The following is a 13385-nucleotide window of genomic DNA, read 5'->3' as shown; positions in this document are numbered from 1 at the left end:
TATACGAATATTTGATTGCTAAATTGTTGTAATGGTGCAACCTGATATTTTCTGTGTAATGAACATGTAAACAGAAGAACGCTTGTTTGCCTTAAAACCTTTCCTTTCTATCACCAACTGTCAACACCCCGCAAGTGTTGGGCACAGGCTTGTGTACCGCACAGGGTTTTGTAGAAGGTATTCTTGTTTTATTCTGGAATTCTGTTTATTAAGTAAACGTGAAGGACCTCTGTCCGGCTGGACATGTCATTCTGAAATATAGAACTGATTCCGTCTATATTTATTGACACTGTACTAGAATGTACATGGGACCGATGATGCTAGCAATGGCAACATAATTGGACTCACTAATTCCTGTTCCTGATGAATACCCACGATAACTTAGCATACAAGCTGAAACATCATGGTGCCAACTATCTATAAACATGAATGATTGCAGAAACATTAAGATTTATCAGAAAGCATAAACAGATTATATATTTGTCAACTATACCTGTTATGGTACAGCACATTAAAATTCCTACCCTATTAGAGTAGAAACTGTGCCCCTTAAGTAAGAGCAGAGGACTGTGGAAACAAAGTTGTCCCACATGGTAATTTACTCTGCCCGTCTGACAAATATTGATTGTGTAAAAAGAACAATTGATGGACGGAATGCTGAACGGTGCCAAACAGTCAACCCGTTCCAGAGATCTGGTCCTAAATCCTTTGTTTTATGCTCACCATGTCACTCCAGCTTGGACCCAGCCGTATGCAAATTAGTCTTGATCCTGCCCCCCCGCCACCAATGGGAGCAGTCCATCCCAAACTGCCAGGCTAGGTCAACCCTGGACTGGAACCAAGCATCCTGGGACCTGTTTCAGGGTATCAGCCCTCATCAGCCAGGCTTGCTTTCCACCAGTGGCATGGAGAGCATGGAACCCCCATCTGGGCATACCTGTCCCAATCTGGGTGAAAAATGCAAAAAGAACAATTGATGGACGGAATGCTGAACAATGTCAAACATTCACAGCCAGCATCGAGATCTGAGCCCAAATCCATAGTTTCTTGCTCACCATGCCATTCCAGCTTGGACTCAACCATATGCAAATCAGTCTTGACCCTGCTCCCCATGGGAACAATCTAGCCTGGACTGCCACGCTAGGTCCTCCCTGGACTAGAAACAAGAATCCTGGGACCGGTTTCGGGCTTTCAGCCCTCATCAGCCAGGATAGCTTGACTCCATTGGCATGGAGAAGAAGGGACCCATGTCTGGGCATACCCGTCCCACTCGGGGTGACAAATGCAAAAAGAACAATTGATGGACGGAATACTGAACAATGTCAAACATTCAGCCCCAGTACAGAGATCTGGGCCTAAATCCATAGTACCAAATATAGATTAGGCACATTTATCCAACACACGTCAATTCCCAATCAGGTGTAGGGTAGGCGTCATCTATTTGGTCCTGAAGAAATGCTTAAGATCCAGTTGGGCCATAAGGCATGATAAATGATGACCCTACGTCACATATTTTAATCTGTCAAGGTTCATTGGATCCTATGACAGTGCTCATTTGTTTTTACTCTTGTCAAGGGAACACCCAATGAAACCGCTTTCGGCACCCTTGAGACATTTTTAAACCCCTTACCACACCACCCTACACTGTCTATATCTTCACTGGCACTCATCATTACAGCTACCAGATCAGAAGACGTCTGGTAGAGAGCCCCCTCAAGGGGCCCGTGGGGCATTGCAGCACCAGCCCAACGAGCAGCGAATCTATGACATAATATCGACAGACAGAATATCTACATACAAAAATATCGACACAAAAATATCGAAATCAAAAATATCGGAGTCATATCTTCATAAAGGTAAGTACAAAAATATCGAAAAATTAATATCGTAGTACAAAAATATCGAAATTAAAAATATAGTTTTTTTAAAATATATTTATAATAATGTAAAAATAATTTTAAAATACATATAATTTTACAAATATTAAATAAAAACATTAAAACATAATAAAAAAATTAAAACTAATACATATACATTTAAAATAAATTAAAAACTCTACATATAAATTAACGCCAAAACTATTAAAACGCATGTATTTACAACGCATGTTTTTACAACGCAGGTACCTTTACAACGCATACCATTACAACGTAAGTATTGGTAAGTATATATTGCTTTTTTTAATTTAAAAAATTTGAAAATAATATACTTTAATTTAATATAATTTAATGTAATTTAATTTTTTTTAATTTCATTTAATTGATTTAATTTACATTTAATTTTATTTTATTTTTACCCTGTACCGCTGTACCCCAAAAACCCAAAACTGACCCTGAACCCTAAAAATACCCCTGTACCCCAAAAACCCAAAACTGACCCTGAACCCTAAAAATACCCCTTTACCCAAAAACCCAAAACTGACCCTGAACCCTAAAAATACCCCTTAACCCAAAAACCCAAAACTGACCCTGAACCCTAAAAATGTATTTTTACCCAAAAACTGAAAACTGACCCTGAACCCTAAAAATACCCATTTACCCAAAAACCCAAAACTGACCCTGAACCCTAAAAATACCCCTTTTCCCAAAAACTGAAAACTGACCCTGAACCCTAAAAATACCAAAAACCCAAAACTGACCCTGAACCCTAAAAATACCCCTTTACCCAAAAACTGAAAACTGACCCTGAACCCTAAAAATACCCCTTTACCCAAAAACTGAAAACTGACCCTGAACCCTAAAAATACCCCTTTACCTAAAAACTGAAAACTGACCCTGAACACTAAAAATACCCCTTTACCCAAAAACTGAAAACTGACCCTGAACACTAAAAATACCCTTTTATCCAAAAACTGAAAACTGACCCTGAACCCTAAAAATACCCCTTAAAAAAACCAAAACATATAAAATTTTAAATATAATTATATACTTACATATACTTACGTTGTAATGGTATGCGTTGTAAAGGTACCTGCGTTGTAAAAACATGCGTTGTAAACACATGCGTGGTAATGGTTTTTGCGTTGTAAAAATTTCGTTGTAATGGTAGTGCGTTGTAAAAGTTGCGTTGTAAAGGTTGTTTCTCCGTTGGATAGCGTAGGGGTAAAAATTACTATTCCCACTCCAGAGGGTGCAACAGTAGGGAAAGCGTTGGATAGCGTAAGGGTTTAAATTACTATTCCCACTCCAGAGGGTGCAACAGTAGGGAAAGCGTTGGATAGCATGGGGGTAAAAATTAATTCCCACACTACTCCCCCTTTAACACACAACACACTACACATATAAAAAAGACAATTAATATAAATTTCAATTAATCAATAACAATTAATATTACTAAATTGATGTAATTATAAAAGAACTAAGTAACACATATTAATTACTAATTAATTAACAATAAATACCCAAAAAAAATACAATCTCTTTAATTAATTACATTTAATTATATCACACCCTATCCCCCTATAAACACACAACCCACTACACATAAATAAATCATATAATTTAATCACTTAATAATTATTAATTACCAATTAATTATTATTTAACAATAACAAAAAATTAAATATATTAGCACATTAACTCTAAATAATTTAATTACATAATTAATATTATTTAATTACAAATTAATTATTAATTAACAATAACAACACATTAAATATATTAGCACATTAACTCTAAATAATTTAATTACATAATTAATATTATTTAATTACCAATTAATTAATTAATAATTAACAATAACAATAAAGTAAATATATTAGCACATTAGCTGCAATTAATTTAATTTACTAATTAATATTATTTTTTCCCAATTAATTAATTAACAATAACAAAAAATTATATATATAAAAAAATTACTGTAATTAATGTAATTAACTAATTCATATTAATTAATTACCAATTATTTATTAATAAAAAAGATGTACAAACTTATATTAATTAATTAACTAATTAATATTAATTAATTACCAATTAATTATTAATTAAAAATATTTACAAACATATATTAATTAATTAATTATTATTAAATTACTTCCCACCCTATTCCCCTATAAACCCACAACCCGCTCTGATACTAAAACGCAAAATGTAAACAAATTTACAAATTTTCAAACATACATTACAAAACATGTTTAACAAACATATAAACAACATAATAAAATGCATAACACTAAACAAAATTTCTATATTAGTAAAATTCGATATTAGTAAGATACATACCTTAAAAAAACGATATTCTGTCTGTCGATATTTTGGACATCGATATTCTATACTATCGAAATCAAAACATCGATATTATTGTATATCGATATTTTAATTTCGATATTTTGTCTGCATACCCGAGCAGCAGCCCAATGATGAAGCATGACACCCATCTAGGTGTCCAAAGACAGTGATCACTTCTGATCACAAGGATCCCCTGATCCTGTTAATCAGTCCCTCTCCTAGTCCCGACCAAAAGCTTGTCATTTCTCTTTTAGTTTTTTCTGAAGGAACAGCATCCTTCTTTTGTTTAACGGTGGCATTTAAGGAGCGTGGGTGCTGGACCTAATAATTAGCTCCCACTCTCTCTCTTGGCTTACTGTTAAAAAAGATGTTGGCACCACTATTTTGGGTTAGGCTACATCATGAACCACCCTATATGTAACTATTGTCTTTCTGTTCATCACAGAAGCTTAGAGTGCTGTATCATTGGGTATTTGAGTATTTATCACATCTTCTGTTTATTTTTTGTATGAAATTGTTCTTTTTCAAATCACTCTGCCACCCTTTGGGTCTTGCCCGTGCTATGAAAGAACGGCTATACGTAAATATAAAGACTTTGTAGTTTGGGTCCTTACGGTCTCAGCAAGGCGCAGCCCAGAGTTTGCCTTGAGATCTCTCGAAGCCCCTCAATTTCAAAAATCTGGACCATGTTCACGAAGACGCGAGGCACCTGCAGAAACGACAGAACGAAAGAGGTGCAAATGTAAGGAGCGGCAAAGATGCCAGGATTTTCAGTGCTCGGCTCGGCTGCTCTCCAAACACCGAGAAAAGCAAATTGTTGAATCTTTAGCCGTAATTTGCTGCCGCACCTAGGTGGTGGTACTGTAAGGCTGCTGCCTTACTTCATTTTAGCAATGAAGAACTACAGGAGAGACACCCGTAAATCCAGCTGAGACCTGGGTAAATTCAGCATCAAACAAAAATGTCTCGACAGGTATTATTTCTAGACAGATTGACGAACTGTAAAATCAATTACAAAAGAACAGAAATAGAAAGAAAGCAATGATTTTTTTGAAAAAGGAGCTAACAATTGTACTAATTATAGCAGCACTAATACATAGTTTAACAGTGTAACTCAAAAATCAGTGCACTCAATGTGGTCGTTAAAAATGTGAACGGCTCTAGTGAGATATGTGACCGGTTTAAACAAACAGCATGAAAGGCGCAAACTTTCTTTTCTTTAAAAAAAAGTACCTGTAAGGTGCACTCCTTTACCCACTCTGGGACGTACTTTCAAGTTGATTGACAAAAACAATTTATTGTTTCCTTCATGACTGCAGTAATGTTTCTTTAATCACAGCACCGTCTGATTAAAGTGTAATCCTGTCCTGATGATGACCTTAATTTGAATAGGTCGAAACGCTGTCGACTACTCAGCATACATCCTGGCGTCCTTTGGTTCTTGACATATTCTTAATTAATTACGGCTTCATTGCCCATGTTTTGTATCCATTGATTTAAGAAAAGAAAGTTTGCGCCTTTCATGCTGTTATTTTTACACCTGTTTTACTGAGGAGGCCCCCAAAGGACATCATTTGATATTTTTTGATATTTGATATTTATTAGAATTTGTAAAGCGCAACTATCGCTCCGGAAGGAGCATCTTGGCGCTAAGCACAACAGGGACCCAGCAGTGGGGAGAAAGGATCAGATGGGACACCCCCGCGCCGCACGGCCACCAGCTGCTGCGTGTGCCCCCAGTGCCTGCCTCTGCCTCAGCGCCGGCCTCGCTGCCGCCCTGAGCGCTCTCCTTTGGTTTTCGCCCGTTTTTGTCAGTAATTTGTGCTTGTTTCTTCCTGTGCCCAAGATCGTGTGCTTACTGTTTTTTCCCCCGTTTTTGACTTGAATTGTTGCCTGTTTTTTGTATGTGCCGTTTTCTCGTCGTGTTTTGAACTCCTCTGTACATTGTGCCTGTCTCCTTCCTGCTTCCCCGCCTACCTCGCCGCCCTCCGCTCCCGCTTCCCGCCACCGCCATTAGCCCCGCCCCTTTTCTCTTCTGTTTCCCTCCCCGCTCCCACCTCCCAGCTGCTCCGCCCACCCGCGCACTTGGCCTTAAATGGCGACCGTGCGACGCAGGTGAGTGTGACCCACTTGTGGGACACCCCCGCGCCGCACGGCCACCAGCTGCTGCGTGTGCCCCCAGTGCCTGCCTCTGCCTCAGCGCCGGCCTCGCTGCCGCCCTGAGCGCTCTCCTTTGGTTTTCGCCCGTTTTTGTCAGTAATTTGTGCTTGTTTCTTCCTGTGCCCAAGATCGTGTGCTTACTGTTTTTTCCCCCGTTTTTGACTTGAATTGTTGCCTGTTTTTTGTATGTGCCGTTTTCTCGTCGTGTTTTGAACTCCTCTGTACATTGTGCCTGTCTCCTTCCTGCTTCCCCGCCTACCTCGCCGCCCTCCGCTCCCGCTTCCCGCCACCGCCATTAGCCCCGCCCCTTTTCTCTTCTGTTTCCCTCCCCGCTCCCGCCTCCCAGCTGCTCCGCCCACCCGCGCACTTCGCCTTAAATGGCGACCGTGCGAACGCGCAGCGGTCACGCGCAGCGGGTGCGCCGATTGTGCGCCGAAGGCGCGCCAAAGGTAAGCCCGTCTGCGCCCGTCCGCGCCGGGACCGCGCCCAGTGCCAGGACCCCTGGCCCCCGAAGAGCCCGACCGACCCGCCTGACGTACTCCGCCGCCACCCTCACCGCTCTCAACACCGGCCGACTCCCAGAATGCCATCAAGCCACTCCACGACGTACCCACGGACCTTTCAGCTGCCACGCCTGCAAGTTCTCCTGCATCCGGACCAGCCTCGCACCAGCACCCGCCAAGTCGAACACCAGCAGTACCCACCTGAAGTGCATCCTGCTCAACACCCGCTCCGTCCACAGACACGCCATCGAACTCTGGAACCTCCTCGACACCACAGCCCCTGACGTTGCCTTCCTCACGGAGACCTGGATGAACGCCTCTTCAGCTCCCGACATCGCCATCGCTATCCCAGAGGGCTACAAGATCGTCCGGAGGGACCGAAACGCCAACCAGATGGGAGGAGGCATCGCCATCATCCACAGGAACACCATCCGTCTCACGACCAGCACCGACAACACCCTGACCAGCGCCGAACACCTGCATTTCCAGATCCACACCAACCCGAACACCACCCTCAGAGGCACCCTGATCTACCGACCCCCTGGACCACGCACACAATTCAGCGAGGACATCGCCGACTTCGTCAGCCCGCATGCCCTCCCCTCCGCTGACTACATCCTCCTGGGAGACCTCAACTTCCATCTGGAGAACAACAACGACCGCAACACCGGCACCCTGCTCGACAACCTCGCCAACCTGGGACTCAAGCAACTGGTGTCCACCCCCACCCACCTCGCCGGACACACACTCGACGCAGTCTTCTCCTCCAGCACAGACATCGACTTCAGCCACGCCACAGAACTTCAATGGACGGACCACAGCTGCGTCCACTTCACCTTCAAGAGAACGACGACCCACCACCACCAACAACAGGCCGCCCGCAGAAGCTGGAACAAGATCACAGCAGACCAGCTCGCCACCTCCCTGAGCCAGCACCCTCCTGCCAGCTCAGCGGACCCCAGCCAGGCCGCCGACAACCTCACGAAGTGGATCAGCAACTGCGCGGACGAACTCGCCCCACTGAGGACCCCGCCCAGCAGACCCGGCAGCAAGAAGGCCCCTTGGTTCACCGACGAACTCAAGAGCTCCAAGAAGAACTGCCGAGCCCTCGAGAAAGTCTGGAGAAGGGATCCGACACCGGACAACAGGACCTCCTTCAAGCTTGCCACCCGGAAACACCACCAGCTGATCCGCGCCGCCAAGAAAACAGCATTCAAGGACAGGCTGGACAACAACGCACACAACAGCAAGGAACTCTTCAACATCGTGAAAGAGCTCTCCAACCCCAGCGCAGGAAACAACGACATCACCCCATCGCAAGACCTCTGCAACTCCCTCGCCTCATACTTCCACAACAAGATCGCGGACATACACAACAGCTTCAACAACCAACCAACGCACACCATGACCGAACAACCACCCCCCACTACCACCCTCCACGCCTGGACCCCGATCAGCACCGAAGACACCAGCCGCACGATGAACTCCATCCACTTCGGATCTCCGACCGACCCCTGCCCTCACCACGTCTTCAACAAGGCCGACGCTGTCATCGCACCCCACCTGCGAGACATCATCAACACATCCTTCGACACCACCATCTTCCCTGAGAGCTGGAAACACGCCGAACTCAGCGCTCTACTCAAGAAACCAACAGCGGACCCCACCGACCTCAAGAACTACCGCCCCATCTCGCTCCTCCCGTTTCCAGCCAAAGTCATCGAGAAGACCGTCAACAAGCAGATGGCCGCCTTCCTCGAGACGAACGGATCCCTCGACCCCTCACAGTCCGGCTTCCGAGCCAACCACAGCACCGAGACCGCCCTCATCGCCGCCACCGATGACATCCGAGCCCTGATGGACAATGGAGAAACAGCGGCCCTCATCCTCCTAGACCTCTCCGCGGCATTCGACACGGTCTGCCACCGCACCCTAGTACGGCGCCTCAGCAACATCGGAATCCAGGACAAGGCGCTGGAATGGATCATCTCCTTCCTCGACGGAAGAACACAGAGAGTCCGCCTACCACCGTACAAGTCAGAGGCCTCCGAAGTCATCTGCGGCGTCCCTCAAGGATCATCTCTGAGCCCCACCCTCTTCAACATCTACATGAGCCCCCTCGCGGCCATCGTACGCAAACACAACCTCAGCATAATCTCCTACGCCGACGACACCCAGCTGATCCTCTCCCTGACCAACGACCCCGCCGCCGCCAGAGCCAACCTGCACGAAGGGATGAAGGAGGTAGCCGAGTGGATGACGACCAGCCGCCTAAAACTGAACTCGGACAAGACGGAGGTCCTCATCCTGGGACCCTCACCCTCCGCCTGGGACGACTCCTGGTGGCCTCCCGCCCTGGGCTCCGCACCCAAACCAACAGACCATGCACGCAACCTGGGCTTCATCCTGGACTCCTCCCTCTCCATGACCAGGCAAGTCAACAACGTCTCCTCGGCGTGCTTCAACACCCTACGCATGCTACGGAAGATCTTCTGGTGGATCCCCACCGAGACCAGGAGGACCGTCACCCAGGCCCTCGTCACCAGCCGACTGGACTACGGCAACGCCCTCTACGCCGGTACCACCGCCAAGCTCCAGAAGAGACTCCAGCGGATCCAGAACGCCTCAGCCAGACTCATCCTCGACATCCCACGAACCAGTCACATCTCCGGACATCTCAGAGACCTTCACTGGCTCCCCGTCAGCAAAAGAATCACCTTCCGCCTCCTCACCCACGCACACAAAGCCCTACATGACCAAGGCCCGAGCTACCTCAACAGCCGAGTCAACTTCTACGCTCCCAAACGCCACCTCCGATCAGCCAACCACGCCCTCGCCGCCGTCCCCCGCATCCGAAGAGCGACTACAGGAGGAAGGTCCTTCTCCTACCTGGCTGCCAAGACCTGGAACTCCCTCCCTCCCGACCTGCGCCTGACCCAAGACCACCTCTCCTTCAGGAGGAAGCTGAAGACCTGGCTGTTCGAGCAGTAGCGGCACCCCCCCCCCCCCCAGCGCCTTGAGACCCTACGGGTATGTAGCGCGCTTTACAAGTGTCATTGATTGATTGATTGATTGATGGCTGCGAGTACCGATGAGTCAGACTGAGAAAAAATCCGGGTCTTCAGGAGTTTCCTAAAAAGGCTTTCTGAGGGGGCATGCCTAAGGTTGGGGGGGAGACAGTTCCATGCTTTGGCTGCCAAAAAAACAAAAGTTTTCCCACCTTTGGTTTTTAGTTTAATTTTGGGTACAGAGATTAAATTCGCTCCTGAGGACCTTAAACAACGAGTTGGGGTATAGGGCAGAAATCGCTTGGACAGGTAGGATGGGCCGGTGTTCCTGGTAGATTTGAACACCGTAACAAGGAGCTTAAAGAGAATTCTCTTATGGAGGGGCAGCCAATGGAGGGTGCTGAGAGCCGCGGAGGCCGAAGACCTGCGAGGGAGTTTCAGGACGAGCCTGGCAGCCGCGTGTTGCACACTTTGTAATTTCTTTAGGGAGGATTTCTTAATGCCTGCTAGAAGGCCATTGCAATAATCTAGCCGGGAGAGAATGAGCGCCACAGCGACTGATTTCCTGGCGGAGATGGGCAGAAAGTCAAAGTATTTCCTAAGCTGCCTGATCAGGCTAAAACAGCGACCCGCAGTGATGCGCACATGCTCGTCGAAGCTAAGGGACGAGTCGAATTGGACTCCGAGATTGCGGGCTGAAGTGACCGTACTCGGCGGTGCTTCAGAGTTAGGAGGCCACCAATCTTTAGGGGAAAAGAGGGTGCCTTTGCCGAGGGGTATTATTTCAGTTTTGGAACTGTTACATTTAAGATGATTCAGGTTAAGCCAGGAGAAGACTTGGGAGAGGCAGTTTTGAAATCTAAGGGCAACGTCAGGGTGTCTTTTATCAATGCTGACGACAAGCTGAGTGTCGTCGGCATAGGAAGTCACGAGGATCCCATGGGATTCGATCAGCGTGAGAAGGGGGGCCATATATATATTAAAGAAGAGAGGGCTCAGTATTGATCCCTGGGGTACACCAGAGGTGGTGGATTTTTCGTCAGAGAGGAAGGGGCCTAAGGAGACAGTTTGAGATCGATTGGTTAGGAATGAACTAATCCAGGCCAGGGCGGAACCAGCGACACCAATCTCACGCATCCTATTAATGAGAATAGCATGAGAGATGGTGTCGAAAGCCGCGGTTAAGTCGAGCAGGATGAGGACGGCTTGTTTGCCCTCATCCTGCAAGAACTTAATGGTATCTGACAATTCAATTAGTGCAGTTTCCGTTGAGTGGCCTGGGCGGAAGCCAGATTGCTGTGGGTGCAAAATGAGTTTGCTTTCCACAAAGATTTTGAGTTCTTCATGAACTAACTGTTCAGTGATTTTGCCAAGTGCTGGGAGGAGGGAGATAGGGCGCATGTTGGATAGGTCGGTTGGGGATTTATTTGGCTTCTTCATAAGGGGCTTGACTGTGGCCTTCTTCCATTCAGTCGGGACAGTACCAGAATCAAGAGATTCGTTAATGATGGCATTGATTGATGGGGTAACAACCTCGATGAGGTGCTGTAAAATAATCGGGGGACAGGAGTCCGTGGGGGCTCCGGATCTACAGGTCAGGATGGCCTTTTGAGTTTGTGCCAGGGAGACAGTGGTAAAGTTGTTCAGGGAGGGGATAGTTGTAACGGAATCGTGTGCGATGGGCGGAGGGGGGGGGAAGCGTGATGAATGTTCTTAATTTTGTTAATGAAGAAGTCGGCTATTTGATCGCAGAGGGCTTGGGAAGGGGGAATTTCGGTTGCCAGTGCCTTCGGGTGGGTGAAGGATTTAACTATGTCAAAAATTGTTTGTTGTTTCTGATTGGCTGCGTCTATGGCTGAAGTGAAGAATGCCTTTTTTGCTTTTTTTATGTTAAGAAGGTATTGCTTCCTCTGGGAAATGTATGTGGATCTGCAAGATGTAAGTATATAGTTACTGCTAATTCTACCTCATTTTGCTAGTTTGAGTGCTTGGTTCTGTCACCAACATCACTATGATATGATCTGTGACTGGATATTGCAGTGAGCATGTCACAATGAGACCTGTGCCCCTGATCTGGTCCATGATTAAAAACACAAAGGGCTGATTCACTGATTCACTAGGCAGACTTAGCTTCAGAAACACTAGAGACATAAGCAATGATTTTTTTTTAATTTGTGAGGCTCTTAGGTCTAAGCGTGTGATGTGGGACAATTAATGAACGGAGGACAAACCACAAAAGGTTGGAGGGCACAAATGGTGGAGAAAAGCAGCAGGTGTATAAAGGTGGAGAAATTCTGAGGGGTAACCTTCCTAGGGAAAAGAGATATGTATACAGAACCAGGAATTTACAAACTGTATGCAATTTTAGGGTTAAGTCGATGTATAAAATCTAAGGGCCTCACTAATGGGGATTTGGCGCAGGTCCGCGCAGCAAGTCGCCTTGCTGCACTGCCCTACGTCAGAGTGAAAGGGCAGGAATGCACCATATCTATATCATACAGTGCACTCCTGTCCTTTCCCCGGCGCTGCTGATGTTTCGGCAGCCTAGTGCAAACGCAGGCACCCTTGCACCATGGTACAAGGGTGCTGTGTTGTCTGCAAGATTGTTTTTACGCAGGAAGGGGCACCTTCCTACACAAAAACTATCCTGAGAGGCTTTTTCCTCTTTCCATGTGTGCTGCAGAAGCAGCACACATGGAAAGAGGAAACAACTAGGAGAAATAAATACATTTCTAATAGTTGCGTCCCCCCCTTGGGAGGCGTAAGGTTTTGGTGCAGCCCCAGGTTTACATGAAGTTGGAAATCTGGGGAAACATCAAAATCCATGGGTGTTGCGTGGGAACACCCACCTCAATACCCATGGAATGCCTCTCCAGCGCAGAGTAAGGAAACACAGCGATTTGTTCTGCCTTGCCCTCCTCCATATCTATGAGGCCATTCAAAGCCGCGCAAAGTGGCTTTACGCAACCTCATAAATATGGTTTTGTGATCTGAGCCGCGGGAGTGTCACAAAAAGTGATGCTATGGTGGTGCAAGGGGCTCATAAATATGCCGCTTAGTGAGTACATGAAATCACAAACATTACAGAGTGGTGAACTTCATCACAATTGTGAATTTCATGTGCCCCCCAAGTTAGCACGCTAAGCATTTAGCAGTGTTTTTTCAGACTAGCTGTGCAGAGGGGGAAATCTAATTGCTAATCATATAGCACAAACATGGATAGGAGGCAGTGAAGCTCTGTTCATAACATTGAGATGAGTGTGTGGTATGGATATCATTGACATCTAGTTGATCTTAAAGGTAATATGGACCTAGAGGGGAAGTAACTGCAGGTCCCTTAGGATAACAGTGATGCAAACGGACTCTTAGCCCTCGGTTGAAGCGGGCAGGGACTGGGACTGTGCAGGGGATGGTCAGGGACTTGGATGCCAACTAAGAGTCTGATCCCAGATGTAGAGTACCTTTGTATGGACAGTCATTCTGAGACT

The 13385-nt window shown here is 46.2% G+C and overlaps 1 protein-coding gene across 1 annotated transcript in view; it reads right to left on the bottom strand.

The window, feature by feature from the left end:
- Positions 1–13385, bottom strand: part of PLB1 (phospholipase B1) — a 552393-nt gene that overhangs the window by 24632 nt on the left and 514376 nt on the right. Inside the window, exon 52 of the mRNA XM_078647360.1 lies at positions 4841–4935. Coding sequence (XP_078503486.1) covers positions 4841–4935 — 95 coding nt within the window. The remainder of the gene's footprint in view (positions 1–4840; positions 4936–13385) is intronic.

The sequence above is a fragment of the Lissotriton helveticus genome, chromosome 6, assembly GCF_964261635.1.
Source record: "Lissotriton helveticus chromosome 6, aLisHel1.1, whole genome shotgun sequence".
Classification (NCBI taxonomy): Eukaryota; Metazoa; Chordata; class Amphibia; order Caudata; family Salamandridae; genus Lissotriton; species Lissotriton helveticus.
The sequence above is the reverse complement of the archived record's forward strand: the minus strand, read 5'-3'. Positions and strand labels throughout refer to the sequence as shown.